This window comes from Amphiprion ocellaris, chromosome 4 (assembly GCF_022539595.1).
Source record: "Amphiprion ocellaris isolate individual 3 ecotype Okinawa chromosome 4, ASM2253959v1, whole genome shotgun sequence".
Lineage (NCBI taxonomy): Eukaryota > Metazoa > Chordata > Actinopteri > Pomacentridae > Amphiprion > Amphiprion ocellaris.
This window is the reverse complement of record NC_072769.1, coordinates 26,355,969-26,375,659: the sequence shown is the minus strand read 5'-3', so window position 1 is coordinate 26,375,659 and position 19,691 is coordinate 26,355,969. Positions and strand designations below refer to the sequence as shown.

General features: G+C 42.5%; 1 protein-coding gene across 9 annotated transcripts in view; it reads right to left on the bottom strand.

Annotated features, from left to right (window-relative positions):
- Positions 1-744: 744 nt before the first annotated feature.
- The window catches only part of fat1a (FAT atypical cadherin 1a), an 81,697-nt gene continuing 62,750 nt past the window's right edge, over positions 745-19,691 (bottom strand). For 3 of the 9 annotated variants that reach the window (XM_023272461.3, XM_023272460.3, XM_023272463.3), the window contains 16 exons: positions 19,113-19,499; positions 18,275-18,489; positions 16,565-16,702; positions 16,216-16,359; positions 14,013-14,210; positions 12,829-13,425; positions 11,574-11,796; positions 11,353-11,484; positions 11,050-11,207; positions 9,743-10,211; positions 8,682-8,835; positions 8,024-8,134; positions 6,443-7,083; positions 5,880-6,017; positions 4,014-4,049; positions 745-2,327 (listed from right to left, as the gene is read on the bottom strand). In XM_023272461.3, coding sequence (XP_023128229.2) covers positions 1,654-2,327; positions 4,014-4,049; positions 5,880-6,017; positions 6,443-7,083; positions 8,024-8,134; positions 8,682-8,835; positions 9,743-10,211; positions 11,050-11,207; positions 11,353-11,484; positions 11,574-11,796; positions 12,829-13,425; positions 14,013-14,210; positions 16,216-16,359; positions 16,565-16,702; positions 18,275-18,489; positions 19,113-19,499 — 4,415 coding nt within the window. In that variant the 3' untranslated portion in view covers positions 745-1,653. Of the gene's footprint in view, positions 2,328-4,013; positions 4,050-4,451; positions 4,512-4,793; positions 5,226-5,527; positions 5,592-5,879; positions 6,018-6,442; positions 7,084-8,023; positions 8,135-8,681; positions 8,836-9,742; positions 10,212-11,049; positions 11,208-11,352; positions 11,485-11,573; positions 11,797-12,828; positions 13,426-14,012; positions 14,211-16,215; positions 16,360-16,564; positions 16,703-18,274; positions 18,490-19,112; positions 19,500-19,691 lie in introns of those variants that run through there. The other 6 variants (XM_023272462.3, XM_023272464.3, XR_002746242.3 and 3 more) reach the window with 5 other exon arrangements.

The window sequence follows — 19,691 nt, the reverse complement described above, 5'->3', positions numbered from 1 at the left end:
AGTACTGAAGCTAAAGATTCACTGTGGCTTTAAGGGACAGTTGTCTTTGCCCAAACTAATCACATTTCAAAATACACTGACATTTTGATGAACTCTTAACAGTAGCATTAAGAAGGTCCAAAACAAGAGGTTTTAGTGCTTCACTGTGTCACTGTGGATTGAAAAACTAGGAACTGAAAAATGACGAGATACAAATCATTTGTCGTTTATCAAGTACTGCTGCATCTAAAAGATACATTTCAGAAACAATTAATCTGCCAATAATTTTCTCAATCTGTCCACCTCAAATACAGAACATGTTTGATCAACATTTCAAAAACCCAAAATGTTTCCTGTACCTCACGGAGCTTCACTGTAGTAAAGAATAAATGGTTAAATCTAACATAGTGTCCTGTCTGCGTTAGCGTATAAGATCAAGAAAACCAGCAAAAATATTCACTTCAATCTGTGAATTTATGGCAATTTTGTTTAACAAGTCCCAAAATGGTTGTTAGTCAACTATCAGAGGGATCATTTCAGTTCCACTTAAATGAACATAAATCACAAATGTCTAAATTTGGAGATATTGCAGCAGTTTAAACAGTTAAAATAAAAAGTGACCAATTAGTTTGTATTTGTGTATCTATCAGTCCAAACTCTTTCTCACAAGTGATACTAGGCACTAGCTTTGTCACCAACTTCCTGCTACATCTTGGTTGTATTTGTAAGTACACACAGGAAATAAATGCACCCAGACATCAGGAGTATTTTTTAGGAATAATTTATTGCCAGTAGGAAAGCGTGAGCTTGTGGCAGTATTCAATAAAAACCTTAACAAGACCATAGCACTGCTCAGACGCACATAGACACCTGAAAAAGTCACGTGTCCATGGATAACTCTGCACTATAAATATATTGGGTCCCATTTTCTTGGTGGAAAAATAAAGAGGTTCCAAAGTCAAAATGTACAAACAAACAAATAAAAAAAAACAACACAAGAATATGCAGTCGTTCATTGAAGACCCTTTTTGAAATGAGCAAGAGACAATAAACTTTTACGAGTACACTGTGTTCAGAAAAGCCACGCTCTTCTCTTTTTTTTATTTTATCAGTGAATGTAAGCACAGTAAGGCTGATAATGTCACACCATTTAACTCTTTTTTTGTTGAAAATAAAAGCATAGAATATCTACAAAACCTAGTAAACTTTGAAATCAAAACTGTACATTTAAATTTACATTGAGGACTTGTATAAAATCATTTTGCTTGGTTTGTTTATAGAAACAAAGATATTTTCATGAAATTTTTTTTTCATGATGCTTTTCCTGTTGTACATTGAAATGTTGATCCTTTAGACAATCCACATCCTGTGTATGATGACAGCTACTTAAAGCAATGGCACCGCCAACTCAAAGGGGCAGGAGTTGGACTGAGCAGATGCAAAGAGGCTCCAGCTGCTGCTGTAGCTTCTTCAGATCTTCTCAGCCGAATGGCCCTCACAACCAGTCTCAACAACTCCTGTTTTTAATCAGATTCTTTGTTTGTGTCAGTGTGCATGTATGTGTGTGGTGTTGCTTTATGTGTCCACATACTGTGCGTGTTTGGTGTGAGTGGTGTGTCGAGGGCTAGCGTAAGGTGTAGCTGTGGGTTCAGGCACTTTTGTTTGGATCCAGTGTCAGACTTCAGTGTGCTGTTGGGAGTCCAGCGCCGGGATGGCCAGCTGCTCGAAGTGGCCCTCGTCTCCGCTCTCGTAGTCGCTGATCATCACCTCGGACTCCTCGCAGCACGCCGACATGTCCGAGCAAGAGGCTGTGGATGTGTACAGAGACATGGACATGTTGTCCAGAGCTGAGGAGTCAAAGTCCCGACTACAGCCCAAAGGGTAGCCCCCTCTGTACCCGCCGGTGCCCATGGTGGAGGCTGGGGTAACGGTGGCGGAGGTGGAGGAGGTACCCTGGCCCTCGGTGTCGCCTCCGTCACTTGGGTAGGAGTGCTGCGGCAGATACTGGTTAAGGCTGTAGAGCTGGGGCAGGGCTGGGCGCTGGCGGACGCTGCTGCCCGGACCGCCCACTGACGGGTCCAAGTCTCTGCCGAGGGGCCGCAGTGTGTCGCAGCGGTCGCTGTATTCTGGCAAAGGCGGCGGCGGGAGGTCGTCGTTTGTTGGGAAGTCCTCTGGCGGCGGAGGGAAATCGCTCTCAATGTCAAAGCCGCCTGGATAATAGTCGGTGTCGATGGCACTCGGGTCACTGTACAGAGGGGCGGGTGACTCCACAACCTCATACTGTGGAAACTCCTGGATTCCAGGAAGTTGAACACTTGGCATCCAATCAGATGTGTCCCAGTGATATCCTGTGCGATAAGACCAAAGACGTATATGAGTTCTGCAGCAAAGCTCAGTGAGTCACATCCATCTTGTTAATGTTAAAACCCCACACCATGCAACAGCAACACAGGTCAAAGTCACACCAACAACATGAGGTTTAACACGAAACTTCACATGACGTAGTGAACAACAGCTTCAAAAACACATGTTCTAATCCTGTCTCCTTGTCTTATTTGTTCAGTTTCCTTTTGGTAAAAAGTATGTCAAAATTACAAAAGTTCGAAATTCTAATCTTTTTTCATCGTCACACTACTTTCCATGAGTCTTCTTGAACTCAAATGTTTTCATATATCAATGCAATCAGAGATGATTTGGGGCAAAGAGCTAATGCTTGTGTCATAGCAGCGATCACAACACGTCAATATGTATCATTAATCAGGTGTTTTAGGTGGACGTTTTGACATCACTTGGAAAAACATCTCAGATTTTCAATATATTTAGTTTAACACCAATGATGAAGATGAGAAAAACAGCTTCACATCTTACTGCAGCTGCTGTGCCAATGTAAATGCAAAGTGACACCCACTTCTGAGCAAATATATAAAATATTTAGCTCTCTAAACCCAACAGTTTCTGGACGTTTTTACATTTTTACTCACTGTGGGCTCATTTTTCATTGTAATTCTACAGAAATTCTAAAGTCTATGGTGACAGCACAACCACAGCCAGAATTAGAAGTCAAAAATGTCTTCTTTGTAGTGTAACATATGTTTAATGCTGTGAATCATAAGTTGAATTTCTTTGATTATTTATTTTATAAAAATAGAAAAAAAAAAAAAATCTACATGTACATGCGTCCAAGCACTTACAGCTGTTACCGATACTGGAGAAAAGGTATCTAGCCATTCTACTGGTATCTTACTGCTGGTCTTGTGAAAACACAGACTTTGAAAAGAATTTTTTTAATGTGACCATTGATTGCAACCAAGTCACTGATGGCTTCACTGTTGCACTGAGGATCACAGAATGTTTTGGTTTTGCCAAATCTGTTTCGTGCAGACAGTTTATTTTTGGCAAAATTTTAAGTGAGACATGTTGAATAAAGTGTTTTTAATGAAATACCATGATTGTAAGTCTACAGTTAGTGAAGTTTTCTGATAGGATAGCAGTTCAATGACTGTTTTTACAGTTTCTTTGATTAATTGTTGGTGATTTTTAAGAAAAGTTGACCTGCCTTTTAAGCCAGCAGTTCTTTTGTTTTTTTTTTTTTTTGGTTCAGAGGTTAAGAAGATAACTTTACTTCGCCCAAGTTCTAAAGCTAACGATTCACTGTGGGTTTAAGACACAGACAAACTAATCACATTTCAAAACACAAATAGTTTGACAAACTCTTAACACTAGCAACATGAACAGACACACACAAGCACAAATGACTAAGAATATTTCCAGTTAGTTTCTGAGCAACACCTTTGATCATGTAATACTTAATGTCATCAAAGCCATGCAAAGGAGTGTTTTCGGGTGATAAGTACTCTTACAGAGGCAGACACAAACACCTTATAAGACCACTGGTGCAGAAATGCGCTCAGCGTCACACCAGCTTTGCCACACAGTGGAAGCTTAAGACTCCTCTTTAGGATTTAGGGTTAGTGGGTAAAAGTTAGACGATGGGATCAGGGTACAACCAGGCAAACAAAGATGAAAAAAGTCACCTCTTGGGTTCTTGAGATCATGAGCCAAAAAAGACTCTTTATATGAGGCAGGAAGAGGGAGAAAAAGAGAAAGAACAAGTCATGTTAACATCTAAGAGGAAGGAACAATCGGCTAAGAACATGAATGAAATGAGGACAATGTAACACAAGTAATGATGACGAGAATGACAGGTAATGAATGCACAACAGGTTTGCCATTTTCTTAGACTTCTTAAAGTGTGTAATTGAAAGTTGGAAACGAAAAATACCGAGGCAACACTTAAGCTGCCTGTTTAATTTTGCATTTGCATATCTTTTTAATTAGCAGCTGTATCAAAAAAGCAAGACGTCAGGGTCGGATGAGGTTCGTCAGTGTAAGATAATGGCAGCTCTACAAACGACATGTCACATCCCAACACCGAGAACAAAACTGGCGGCAGATGAAAGCTAGAAGAGTACCTTCTCCTTCCACCGTGTCAACAACAGAGTTGACAAGGTGGATTACTGTCACTATGGAGGCTTGTGGGAGGTAGGGGAGGGGGGGAGTGGGTGGAAGAGATCTTTCATTAGTACAAATGCTTTAATCATTTGTAAAGAAAGAGAAAAAAAAGACACATATGGAACGCACAATGGTGGCAGTGACGCCAAGACGAGCAACACTTCCCACAAACGTTGTTGTCCAAACTCTTTTTATTTTTTTTGCCTTTCGTGTGTCGACGCTGAACGTCTGAGGGGGTTTCATGACTGGACACAAGACAATGGAGGAGGGCAGCACAGTGGTGTATGTGTGAGGCGTGTTTGTTGTGTGTTGGAGGGGTGGAAGGAGGCTCTGGTTTTGTTTGTGCAAGATAACACACAACAACAACATACTGAGATGCTAGCGGGTGCCATTGACAGTACAGATGGAAGAATCAGTGAAATTCCCCAGAGATATAAACACATTTCCAGCCCTAAACACAGAGAAAAGCCTGTGTGTGCTTGGAAAACAAACCAAGGGAATGAGAAAATAGAAAGTACCTGTTTGGAGCATTTTTTATTGAAATTTAGGTTTCATTTTTGAAGGTACGGATGAAGGTTTTGATGACTTATGAGCAGCGCAATCCCCATCATGATATCCCAGTGATGACAATGGGTAATTAGGAATGATATGAAAAAGAATTGGGAGAACAGAAAATATGCTTGTATACCCTTGTGATATGTTCCTTGATATTCGCCTTAAACATCCATTTGTAGCTATGTTTTGACAAAAAAAAAGAGAACAAACAAAAGAAAAAGAAAATGCATGCTTGTAAATAATAAAAAAAAGAAATATGCAGATGTATGTCAAAGTGAATGATCCCGTTTCTCAAACAGAAAGTAGCTGCTGTTTGAGTAAGTCATCAAACTCCTTTTGAAGCTTAACTCAGGTAAACTTGCTAGAACACAAACAAGGTCAGATTTTGTTTTGTTTTTTGTTGTATATAATCCCAGGAGAATTACACATTACTAGTAGTTGTGATTGATTCCGTCTGTACCGGTAGTGATAGAGGACTTACAGGCTGGACCCCACTATTTAAAACCTTGTTCTGGATCTGTGGACCGATTTGATCCATATGGGAGCTGAAGCCCCGCAGCAAAAAGAAAGAGAAAAGAACATATGACCCCACAGCCACTACTGGGCCATCCATTCTGAGCATGCAAAGAAGAAGCGTTAGCATTTAAAATCAACACAAGACAACTGCTGCAAAATCCTGCAAGCTGATCAGACAAAACAACAAAAAAGTAACATCTCAGAATGACATCTCATTGATTTATGTGTTATATAATACAGAATTTTTCAAACAATGTTAGTTTTTTGTTTTTTGTTCTGAAATGCCCAAGAGGAAGTACGTTAGTGTGACAGCATACCGTTATCGTCGCAGGACTCTGACTGGAAGGAGCTGAGGGAATGGACCTCAGACATGCTGCCTCTGGTGTTGTAGGGGTGGCAGGCGCTGTCCTCCACAGGCTTCTTGGTCAGGCACGGGTCCAAATCCACCACTTTAGCTGTAACAGGAAGCACAGCAGGGTTTAAATGTAAAGTCTTGATAGTGTAATAGGTAGATTGCGATCATTAAATGTCATAATTTTTTCGTTCCTTCCGTCGCTCAGAGGGAATTCAAAGGCATCACTGGATTGCTGGGGTTCTGTTCTCTGTAATCCATAAGGTACAGACCTTATAATTCGAAAGGTACAGACCTTACGAATTACAGAGAACAGAAAACCCTACAATCCAAAGACATCTTTGGATTGTGGGGTTTTCTGTTCTCTGTTTGTAATTTGTAAGGTCTGTACCTTACTATGCTCAGCACTCTGAGATGACATATGACATGACATGCGTTACATTAATAAAATTTTACTGAAATTGAATTTGAAGGTGACTCCTTCCTGGGATAAGATTGGAGATTTTAAATGATTAAATGAGAACTCACTGTCATAGTCATAGTCCCAGTTTGGCTTCTGGATGGAGTCACTGTCTGAGACGGAGTTGGATGGAGGTGGAGGAGGCAGGTTGGGTGCTACGCTGCACACGGCCACGGTCTTGCGGTGTCCGTGCACGGAATCCGGGTTGAAGGTGCTGAACTCAGGATGCTCTGGGATGGCCGAGCCCTCGAACGAGTTCCTGTCCAAGTTGTTCCGCGAGTCGCTGGGAATGCTGGGAGTGTAGGAGATGGGTCGCACGGGAACCTGAGGAGGGATGTCTGAGTAGATGTTTTTGTTAAGTTTGGCGTCAAAGAAAGGCCTCTGGAGGAAGGAGTGAGGCACGTTGGAACCTCCGGTATGTTTGTCCTCGTCGTCCTTTGACTTGCTGCGACAGGCCTTCTTGCGGATGATGATGAAGAAGAGAACCAGTATGAAGATGATGGACACAAACGCCACGATGCCAATCACCTCCTCCAAGCCGATGTTCCAGGAGGTGGAGACAAACTCATTAGTGACCGCAGCACGGAGTTCACACATCTGTCCACTGAAACCCAGCGAGCAGTTGCACTTATAGGAGCCGTAAGTGTTCTGGCACTGGCCTCCGTTGGAGCACGGGTTCTTGATGCACTCGTCGACATCACTCAGACACCTGGACAATATAAAATGATTCAGTGAGGTGTGTTGGGGGGTGAAACACTGGAAGAGACCGTGAAAGCTAATGATCACGCTCTTCAAGTTGGAGAAGTTAGATGTTTTAGAGTTGATTTATACACTGATCAGCCATAACATTGAAACCCCTGACAGATAAAAGTGAATGAACTAGACTGTTAAACATAGAAGATTATTTAACGCACAGTTTCTGATTAGTAAAACTGCTATTCTATTTGTGAAAATGCAAAATGCATCTGTTGTTTTTTTTTTGCATGTGGACCACATTAGACCAGGTCCAGATCGACAACCAGTGAGCTTAGGTTGGTCAAGTCTGGAAAAGATTGTTGTACAAAAGGCTAAAGACTCTTATAAACATATTTTTACTCTGCCAAGGAGGCAGAGCCACAGCGGAGTTATGTGACGATCAGCATTGGTTTGTTTGCCTGTTTGTCTGTTAGCAACATTGCTCAAAAATGGATAAACGGATTTGGATGAAATTTCCAGGGAAGGCAGATTAGATTTTGGCAGTGATAGCTTATAGTTTGGATCCACAAATTTGTAAAAGATTTCAGCCACTGGAAATGATACAGAGTACTGCGCTCTCTGAGTGCTTTTCTAGTTTGATTTGCACAACCATTTTTTCTGTGTTAAAATGTAAAAACATGGATATTTTAATGTGGTTTTTTTATATATACATTTGAACCACTTTAGACCAGGTACAAATCAGAAAGCTCTAGGCTTAGATGGGTTAAATCTTGAGAAGATCACATTTTTTATAGGGCAAGCCTGATCCATAGATGCCCCATCCAGGAATCCAGGGGACCCAAGGGATCCGATGCCCCATGCCAGACATAACAGGACACTCATAGAGGTCCCATGTTTATGTAACAGCAGGTGATTTTAATGTGGCGGACTGGTGTTAATTTGAACCGATGTACCTGTCTCCCTGGAAGCCGGCTTCACACTCACACACTGGACCATCCAGACTGTCAATACACTTTCCACTGTTCTTACAGGGGTTGTCTCTGCAGTACGGCCCCAGCTGGCACCTGCAGCCAAAACAAGGTTACTTAAGCAAACCATAAGAAAAGCATAAAGACTCAACATTTGAAAAATCTAATCAGACTCAAAGTTTTGTCTTCGGTGGTGAATTAGTAAAAGCTCCAAACAAAAGTTTTACGTTAGTGCGGGAAATTCTACTGCGCAACTTACAGGTATTACAAATAGGGCTGAAACGATTCCTCGAGTAATTTGATTCCTAAAATCCCACAAGGCTTTTCTTATCAGCTATATACTATATACTTATACTTAATAATCAGAATAAGATAATAAGATAATCGATAGAATGCTCAATTATTAAAATAACCAATAGCCGCAGGTCAAATTGCAAATTTATAAAACTTACAGTTCACAGATTTGGAAATTCCTGGTCGATATTTAATTGACATCAGCTGCTTTGAAGGACAATGTTAACTTTATCTTTCTCTCTCTTCATCATGGCGCCTACAAAATGTTTTTACCAACACAGCATCAACAGTGCATGCAATTATGTGCCGCATTCATTCAATAAAGATCAAAAAGAAAACACTGTAGTACCTTTGTCCTGAGTACTGCCCTCTGCACTGGCAGTAGAAGTCATCTGCTCGAGGTACACAGGTTCCTCCATACAGACAGGGGTTGGAGGCACAAGGACTTATTGTAATCTCACAATGTGTGCCCATGAAAGAGGCTGGACACTTACAGAAGTAACCTGTGGAATTCAGAAAAAAAGAGAATGAGAAAAAAACAACAACAGAGAAATCATAATTCCACTACTGTGATGATAAATGATTTTACTTTCTTTGTTTTTTTAATTAAGCCGGTGTTTTTTTTCTTCAAAAAACTCAACACATCCTGCAGATGTTTTACAAATGCCCTTCTGGTGATGGCGAGTAATTATGGCCCCGAACCACTGGCAGGTTTGTAATGTGAAACAGATGCAGAAGTGTGGAGTTTGCCTTAACAGCAAACAACACTGGCTGCCACTGCAAATTAACACAGCAGAAACAGAAACATACTAGGAATACTAAGTATGACCATAATAAACTTACAAAGCAGAAAAAATTTGTACTTTAGGCCTATCTCCAATAGCTACTCATCATTAAAGTCGTGAGTAACAAATAGCAATGTTTGATTTCAACTTAGTGTAGCAACAACAGACGATCAGAAAAAGATTTAAACCTCTTAATCTAACCCTGACTCATGTGAACTTACACATACTTGAGAAGCATAGTGTGCTGCAGCGCCCCCTGATTTGTCCGTGGAAGGTGATGTTAAAGCGGGGGATTTTCGTTTACTAATTGTAGTGTTGGTCTGGAAGTTCTTCATTTGTTTGACTTTGTTTAGTTACAGACAGCAGTTATAGTTGTGATTTACCCTTTTCTGTTTTATTATGCCTAATCTATCTGTCGGTTACGTTCTGATTTCTGTTTGCAATTTGTGTTTTTGTTGTGGCTTTACAGTGGAAAACCAAATGAGTCTTCGTGGACAAGAAAAGCTACGCCTTGGGTTTTGAAGAATCACCGTTAGCTACCTGTCTAGGGAGGACAGTGTACACGGTATAGAAAAAAAAAAGGAGAAATGAGTGAGCGCAATGAGCTAAGCAGGACGTCGTGTACCTCCATTAGGCAGCGATGTGCAGCTCCCTCCGTTGGTGCAGGGGTTGCTGGAACAACTCTCAACAGATGCGAGCACGCAGCCCGGAGCCACGTCCACGATGTCCTCCAGCACAGCGTGGACTCGGTGAGCTCTGGTGTTGAGAGGCAGCTCCTGGCCGTTCAGGGTGATGGCCTCCATGCAGCCGCGGAGCCCGTTGGTGACGGGGAGGCTGCGACCGTGCCGTGCCGAGCCGTGCTGGCGTACGTGACCGCCGAAGTAAATACTGTTGTCAAGGTTGAGGGTACGCAGAGTGCCCGGTGCTGTGCCTGAGGCGGCGTGCACCCGGTCCAGCACCAGTTTGGCATAGTTACCGTCCACCTCCAGGGAAACGGAGTGCCACTCTCCGTCGTTAACCTGAGCGCTGTGGACGGACACGAGGCCTGGACCGCTGCCACAGTCAAACTTGTACTGCAGGCGACCGTTCACGATCTAGTTTAAATACAGAAAAGTTGGAAGAGTTGAGAGTTAGAATGTGACAAATATACAGCTTATATCATCTCATCAGTTCTACTCTTTGTTCCTCCCTCAGATTAACAGTCCTCAAGATTAAAACTCACACTAATCAAAGCATCAAGTCACTGTTACGAATCAGTTTCTGACATCTGCTTATTGGTATGCCACGATGGAACATTAAAATTCTCCTAATCACATCACACAACGTCACAGCAACAATGTATCTTGTTGTACAACAATAAAATTCCTGTTAAAGCCTCTAACACAAACGTACAAACTGCAGATATTACATGGCAAGCTGGTACACAGAACTGTGTTGTAGTCAGCCAGGTTCTTTGTCTGAACTCTGGCATGCAGACAGCTACACCAGACAGACTCGAAAAGGAATGTGTGGAAAACTGCTTTCTGCTTCCCTCCCAGTACTAAAATAGCTCTTGTGTGTGTTTTTCAGCCCACCACCACATTCCCATAGTCCCTCATGTGAAAGGAGTTTTAAAATGGCTGTTTTGAACCCTTCAGCATAGTCAGTTGGTACACATCTCCGGCTGGTCTCTGGGGAGGGCAGGTCAGTTATGTGTTTATTAAGCCCTTCTGATATGGAAATGCTGGGCAGCAATATGGAGACGGTCTAAGAAATGCAGGAGGACAGTCAGTCTAGACTTCCTTATTATGCGGGAGGTTATCAATTCAGTTTTTAAAAAAGGCCTGAAAGAATAAATATACCCAAGAGTGACTCAGTCCAAGCAATTTCCCTGCAGGGATTATTTAAGCAATCCTGATTTTGTTCGGGTTGGACAATAAATAGTTTACACACCTCAAGGATGCTGTAGTCTGTCCCTTTGGCATACATGACAGTGGCGTGGCTGGAGAAGGTCCGGAGCCTCAGAGATAGTTTCATCAACTCCTTGTTCTCGTTCTCCATCAGATGGTATTTCACATAACCGTTTCCACCGAATGTCAGCGAGTGGCCGTCTGCATTTAAAAGAGGCAAGGAAAAAATAGAGAAATCAGACACTGAATGTCGTCTTCACAATATTTTCTTTAGAGGAAGTTAGAGAGAGATGGAAAGGGAAGGGCAAAAATATCTAATATCACAGATAAAGAGATAGAATCTTACCGGAGCATTTGCCCTTTTTTCCCTCGGGACACACACAACTGTACACAATATCTCTGGGATCGGCCACACACTCCGTACCCTCGGGACAGTGGTTGTTCTCACACAGGTTGTTCACCACAGGACATCTACTGCCTAAATGCCACAAAAACCTCCACTGAGAATGGCAGCTCTAATACACCGATAATTGATAAATATGTGTGTATAGAGAATAACCCGGGTACCTTCACACTGGCAGGTTGCGGTTCTCAGGTGTCGTGGGGTGACGAAGCTGAGTCGGGCCGTGCTGTAAGTGGACACGGCGGTTTTATCCAGGGAGATGACCTCGTCACAGAAGTGTAACGGGCAGTCCAGACCGGCACACAACTTCTGCACCACCCGAACGATCCGGACCCCCGTCATCTCCTCAATCACAGCCGCAGAGGAGTTCAGCTTACGGAAGACGACCTGAAGACAATTAAAAGATTTCAAAAAGGGGATTAGTGCTGATATGAGAACTCGATTAAATTAGACCAACCACTGGGGGCATTTGATACCGGGCCACAGAGGAAGAATAAAAAGGTTTTATTTTTTAAATTTTATTTCTGGCAGAGTCTGCACAGTGTTTTATTTTGAAAAATGACTAGATCATCTACCCATCACTTCCGTCTGTGCTTTTTCATGGCCGCCATTAAATAAAGCTGTCTAAAAGCAAACATCTCTGGAGAGGCCAAGACAGAAGAAAAATACATATTTAGCAATAAAAAGTAATTTTATTCCTTTCTCACACTCGTTTATTTATTAAAAAAGGAAAAAAAGATCATGTTATGTGCACGATGACTGGTCTGCAGAAAATTGTCTTGCTTGATACCGATCCGAGGCGCAAAAAAGGTCGGAGGTTTGTCCTTGTTTTCCAGGAACATTAGTTGATAAATGAATGAAACAACTTTAATTATTTATCAACTAGTTTGACAATTGAGGCATTTTTCATGCAAAAACTATCGTACCAGTTCCCTGAAGTTACTCTCTGGTCATTCAACCCCTCCAAAGGGATCGCTATTTAAGTTTGTATTTAGAAGAATGGTTGATTTTTACTAATTAAACAACTGAAAGAAATCAGCTTGGGCTCTGAAACATGCTGACAGCTGGGAATTAATCATCAAATTAGTAAATTGCAGGTAAATAATTGCTGCAGGTCAGAACCTGTTTGGAAAATCTTTGTCTTCTACAATTTCTACGATGCTTTTATCCAAAGCAACATACATCTGAGAGTAGATATAACACAAGCTTGGATCTAGTCAGGAGAAAACAACCTGGATAAGTCCCATGAAACAAGTTCAAGTGTGATAATAGGACCCTGGTGTCTACAGGCAGAATAGGAGGGAATTTTTTTATGCAGTCTGTCAAGTACAAAGGTGTTCAGTGAAGAGCTGGGTCCTCAACAACACAAAACAGTTTGACACAATCTGCCACAGATTTTTAAACTCTGGCTGCTCTTACCTCTTGAGATTGGTAGGGGCTGCCAGATCTCTCCAGCGTCAGCAGGACATCCAGATCTCCTTGCTCTGAAGGCTGCAGGCTCACCAACTGGACCTCACTCCTCCGAACCCCGGCGATGTTCCTCAACGCTCGCTGGAAGTTCCGCCAGTAATCCCCAATAAACTCCTCCGGGGCGATGTTTGCAAATCGCACAGCGATGGAGTTGTCCAAGGCCTGACGAGCTACTTGTCGAACGTGCACGGTGACGTCAGCGGGCGTGGTGAAGCGTCCGTCGGTCACTGTCACGTTGAGCGGGTAGTGGCCCACGTCGAGCGGCCGCAGGGCGATCACTTTACCGTCGGAGGCCGAAATGGAAAACAAGGCACCGCTCTCGTCAGAGGATGAGGAGGATGGAGGGGCGAGGCTGTAGGTGAGAGTGTCGTAGATGTCCTGGTCGGTGGCGTGGACCTTACCGAGGACACCTCCAGGGTATTCATCGCCGGCAGTGGAGACAAAAATGTCCAACGGAAGGATGGCTGGAGGGTAAACGCTCTCTTCTATGATACGCACGCTGATGAAGGCGGTGGAAAAGAGCTGAGGTTTGCCGCTGTCTGACACCTGAACATGGGAAAAGAGAAGGAGTTTTATTTCTAACAGCAGAGGGCAATCAAGCTCTTGCTCATTGCTCATATCCTTAAGTTAACAGCATCTCCACACTGTAGATTCACCAGATATTAAAGCCAACAAAACGTTTCTAAGCACATATATTGTAACATTCGCACTTTCACTGTGGTGGTCATCGGTTCTGCAAGAAATAAAATGATAACTCAATCTCAGGGTGCACCACATGAGTAGCGAGACATCACACTTACATTTCATGTCCCCTCTGCCCACTCATTTTTTCTGTTCTTTCCTCTAAGGACACGTGATTGAGCTAAATCCAAGCAAAAGTCTTTCATTCCTGCTTCTCCTGTGAGATGCGCTCTGACGCAGCAGCTTCACTTCAATTCAACATCTTATATGATGGGGTTTGCAGCCCTACAAGCTGCACTTAGAATCTATTTGGAAGTCTTAAAGGACGGAGAGGCACAGAGGAACATTGACAGAAAGAAGGGAAGGCAAATACAGCAAATTACCGTGGCCCAGCCATTACAATACACAATACACCCTCTCAGCTCTGGTTCTTTGTCAGTGCTGTGACTTACCTGTGCTTCGAGCAGGTAGTTTTCTTTGCTCTTCCTGTTCAGCACCCCCACGGCCAGCAGAGCTCCCTGCTGGTTGATGTGGAAAGCGCCACCCTCATTCCCATTCATGATGGCAAAGGTGAAAGGCGGGCCGTTGTGAGAAGCATCTCGATCCGTCACGGTGAACTGAAGAACACTTGTGCCCTTCGGTCGGTTCTCCTGCAATAATCAAAAGAGGCGTGTTTACTATTTGCGCTGAGGAGGAAGTTGTCATGAAGGTTTTCAGAAGTTAAAATATTCTCTCACAGAAAACTGCGCTGCTGCTACAATGACTGTCAGAAACAAAATTCATGAAATGGCCACCTGAGCAGTTTTTTTTGTCAAACCTGAAAAACTCAACTCTTTTTTTTTTTTTTTAATATACATAACATTACAACCCACTAGCAGGTTTTAAAGACGTGCTATCTATAAACAAAAATCACCAAAATTATTGTATTCATTGGAGTCACACACGCAACGCTCCTTGAACTACTCATCTGCAACATGCCATTCCACAGCACAAAACCAAATCTAGGTGTTCAATAAATGGCCACCTGGACATTTTTTGTTCTTTTAAAGTAGAAAACAAGCAACCTCTTTTTTTAACACAAAAAACATGCAAACCCACCAGCAGGTTTGAAAGATATCCTATCTATAAACAAAAATCTCAATCAGAATTACACCATTGACTGGAGCTGAAACCTGTAAAAGCTCTGTCCTTGAGCTACTCATCTGCAACATGCCTTTCTGTAGGACAAGTTGACCAAATCTATGCTTAAAATTAGACGATTTTATTAATCCCTGGAGGGGAATTAAGTTGTTACAGCAGCATGGATAGTCAATAAAGAGGTAAACAATAAGACAACACAGAATATTAGAGTGTAAAGTGAAGGTAAGATCAAATCAAATTAAGTGAAATACTATAAAAATACATAAAATATAGAGAAAATCAATAGAATATACAAGAGTGACTGTATTTTTTATTTTTTTTAAGAGAATATAGAAATGTGCAAATGAGAATGTGTTTGGATTTGGAAATGACATAAAAAGATGCCGATAACATAGATTTGTTCTCTTCGGAATGAATCGCAATAACGTTGTTAATTTTGCGCAATCACTTTGTTTATATATGGCAGAATACTTTCAAAACTCATGACCACCACCGTCAGCTCGAATGCTGTCACGCAAACATGCTCCACTGAGACGGTAAAACTCGGCAAACATCAGCATTGTCGCTGCCCGCCTGCTGTGTTTAAGTACAGCTCTACTTTTATGAATCTGGCACTGATGTTTGTCAGTCGTCCTTGTCTAGCAGCTTGTACACAGCGCTGTGGCTGAGCCTCTGATGAGTAACAGTAAAAGAGGCCGTGTCAGTTTTATGGGCGAGGCTGCGTCTTTGTTTTTCCGTCCCTGAATGGGCTTCACATCTGTCCCTTCTGTTGACTCTTTCATGTCCTTGCTAAAAACTCACTTTTATTCCGAAGCGTTGAAACAAACTATTGATCTTTCTGCTGGCGCGTACAGTATTCGCACGCTCTGTGTTCTCACTTGCTCTGTTTTGGTGGGATTTAATGCCATACTTTGATCAGGGCTTCGTGTTTCGTAAATTAAAGCCAGTAAGGATGCAGAACCACACTTCATCCTTAGGAACTTCAGCTGTTTGTGCCTCCTCACAGTATCTTTGAAATTGATCTTTTTTTTGGTTTTCTAAATAGACAGGAAAACTGGAGACAATTCATCTTCCCTCCTCCTACCTTTGGAGTCACAGTTTTTTTTTGATCTCCAGAACTGGAACACAGATACATCTCCTTTTCATTTTTTTGTAATTCATATAGTTCCCTTCACTCCAGCTCTCTCAGCCTTTATCAGCTTAACATCTTCCACCTCCCTCAGCTTTCTCCTGCTTTACAGTCCTTTCCTTCCATTCCCTATTTGCATTTTCATACTTAAAATGCACCGCCTGTCTTTCAATCCCCTCACTCGCCTCTTTTCTTACCTCTGTTCTTGCTCCATCCTCCTACTTGCTTCTTGACATTCTAGTCGCAGTCTCCCATTATTTCTCCCTGTTAATCCCCCCTCTCTGTGTTCACTGCAATCCCCCCTGAACCGCCCTCCTCTCTTTCTTCCATTCTCTCTCCACCCTTAACCAGTTATCTGCACTGACCCCTTTCTCCCCCCCTCTCACCTGGATGATGAGGCTGTAGTTGGCCTGGGAGAAAAGAGGCGGGTTATCGTTGACGTCTGAGATGTCGACGTTGATCACGGTGCTGCTGGAGAGAGAGGGCACCCCGTTGTCTGAGGCTACCACCGTGAGAGTGTACCCAGATGTCTGACAGAAAGAGAGGAGAGAGGGGGAGTTACCATCCATACGGGCAAAGCTGCTTTTGTAAGCAATAATGCAGCTGAGATCGGTAAACAAGCCTCCCTATTAGGCCTGACATGACTCTGATTGGATTCTGCATAGACTGCAATTAGTTCCTCGGTGGATTAAACTGTATGTGAACAGTCAGCATTGTATCCACCGTTTCTCTTACTCGCTCTCTGTCCAGCTGGCGAGCGACTTTAAGCTCTCCTCTGACCGGATCAATGGTGAAGGGGCTGCCTTGGTTACCGTCCACGATGGAGTAGCGCACGTGATTGTAAGAAGGTCCGTCAATGTCCTCGGCCATCACCTTAAAAATCAGTCAGACATGAAAACCACAATCAATCAACCAACGACCCGTGAAGAAGAGCTGTTTGGGTGTATATATTATGCAAACACAGACAAAAACCGACTTTCTCAATCAGCTTTTTACTAAATGAAAGAAATATCTGCCAACTTTAAAAGAAATCTACTAATTTCAAGTGAAACTAACTGGACAAATGTTGTCACACTTCTATCAACCAATCAGCATTAAGCAATATTTGAATTTAAAACTGGTGAATACTCGAGTCATTTTCTGAACTTCATCTTTGACTGTTTATTTAATGTTGCATGGGAATTCTTTGGATTTGAATTCAAGCTTTTTAGGAGCTTTAAAGCTGTTAGAACAGATCATTATCAGCAGCTGGTCTGAAAACAGATTCACTGTTTTAGTGAAGTTTTAAGCAAAAAGGTTTAAAATTCCAGGTCTGACACCGTCTCAGATCTTCTGTTTCTATTTTATGTAGTTGTTCCCCTTAACACAACATTACTTGACCTTGATTTTTCATAATTTTTCTAATATTTAATTGAAAAAAAACTACTATAAGAATATCTTTGTCATTGCACATGTACAATGAAATTGTATGAAAACATATTTGGAAAGTGCAAAAAACAGTCAAATGCATCATTCAGTGGTATGTAATAAAATGAATAAATAAAATGTAAAAATGCTTCTCATTAACTATAAAAAGATAAATTGAAAAAGAAGGAAATTATTCTAAAAAAGAAAGACAAAAAACAACAACACACCACCAACACGAGACATTTGATTGCTCATTTCAAGTTTAGGCAGTAGAATGGAAACTATGGATCAATAATTAATCAATATATCAAGAAAAACTGTCTATTTAATCATAAATTCAAAAAATATTGTTAGTTGTAGCCTTCCTCTTGCAATATCATATCAGTTTGTTCCCTGCAGCCTCCTCCACACATGAACGCAGTCCTAAAACCCACCAGCCGTCACATATTGAAAGGGATCCCCGGGGAAATCAGCAGACAGTGAAGATTTACAAGTATGAAACAATGGCAGGTATTAAAATCTAATCTTCCAATGGATAATTTATATCCAGGTACATTAGACGGGCAGATAAATGGCCGTAAGTGGGAGGTCTTTTTACGAGGGGAGGGCAGAAATCGGTGGGAACAAAAGGTTGAAAATGCCTTATCTTGGATGCTGGCTTAATGAGTCGGATGCCTTATAATTAAACTGTTTGAGCATGTGTGTAAGGTAGTGCACCAGAACAGGGGTGCAGTGAGCATAAAGAGCAGTGGTCCTAATTTAGCTGTTCCACCAGATGGTGACTTGCCACAGGTGCAGATATGTGATAGTGTATTCGGTGAGTAATGGGCAGAGAGGAGAAAGGCTGCCAGGGAATAAATGAACGTCTGAGTGAGAAGGTGAACAAAGTGACAGATTTAGCTGGAGGAAAGTTAAGACAAGGAGATGAAAAAGTCTCCTATCCTGCCTGTGGTTTTATAGTAATTACGGATTATTCCCCCCACAGCAAGCAACTGCTGTTTACAAACAAGTCCCTGAAGGCAGCGCGGGCATTCTTACCGCCATCACCGTCTTTCCAAGTTCAGTGTCCTCACTGATGACGGTCGTGTAGATGTCCTGGCTGAAGACGGGTCTGTTGTCATTCACATCCGTCAGGTTGATGTTCACGGTAGCCATGTCACTGAGCGGTGGGGATCCGCCATCTGTAGCCTCTATGGTGATGTAGTATTCATGGGAGACCTCATAGTCCAGCGGCTCGATCACGAAGATGTCACCTGAGGACAAAGAGACGGCACTGAGACAGGAGAGTGATACCGCAGCACATTAAGAAAAAAAAAAAACCCAACATGACACCCACTGCTTTTTTATTTTCATCCACTGAATGTGCAGCTTTGTTTTGCAGAGGAGTAACCTGCTGCAAATACGGCCTTTTGTTGCTCCTGTCGTGAGTTTTGTCAGCTGGTTTGTTCACCTACGTGCAAACATTTTCCACTCAAATTCACCTTAAACCGCAAGTCAGATCGTCTCCCATCACTGACTGTCATTTGTCATTCAAAAATCAAGCTAGTCTCTGCCACTCAAGAGAGAGAATGATCTCACTGACCCTACAGGCAGCCAAAAAAGGCACTGCAACCTTCCTCCCCGTAATTCTCTTCCCCATTATTGTTTATGCCATTTCTATGATCTCCCTCCTTTCTTTGTCCTTCTTGGTGTTTTACTTAATTCTGTTCAATGTTCACTTCAACTGCAATTACTTTGTGCACTGCATTACTTTGCTGCTGTGTCTGCCGAATGTGTCGTTGCAACTGGATGACTATAATTTATTAGAATCTATCTATCTATCGATCTATCTATGAAGAAACTTAAGGGACTAAGAAAAATTTGTGCTAGCACATACCAGTACGTGGATCGACGCTGAACATGCCATGCTCGTTCCCGCTGATAATGCTGTATGAGATCTCTCCATTGGCGTCCGTGTCCCTGCTGGCCGCCTGCACTCTGAGCACTTGCGTACCCACCGCCACATCCTCGGACACGGTAGCTGTGTATTCGCGGTGCTCGAACACCGGCGGATTGTCGTTGATGTCCAGGACTGAAACCACCACCTGGCACACCGAGGACAGACGTGGCGAGCCCTGGTCGCTGGCTCGGGCCTTCAGCTCGTACATCGACTGCACCTCGCGGTCCAGAGGACGCTCCAGGCTCATCACACCGGTGTGCTCGTCGATGGAGAAAAATCCGTCAGCAGAATCGACCAGTGAGTAGATGATGTCGCTATTGAGACCTAGAATGACCACAAAAGAAAAAGGGAGGACTCAGGTTTTTTGCAGCATAAATGTTTCATTTCCTGTTTACAACTTGTTGACGTGTCTAACCTCTTGTGTTGCCTGCCCTCCCACCCACATCTAAGAGTATAGTTATCATAAACAAAAAGAAAAGTGGCCACATCAACAGAAATACTCCCTTCAATAAGGCA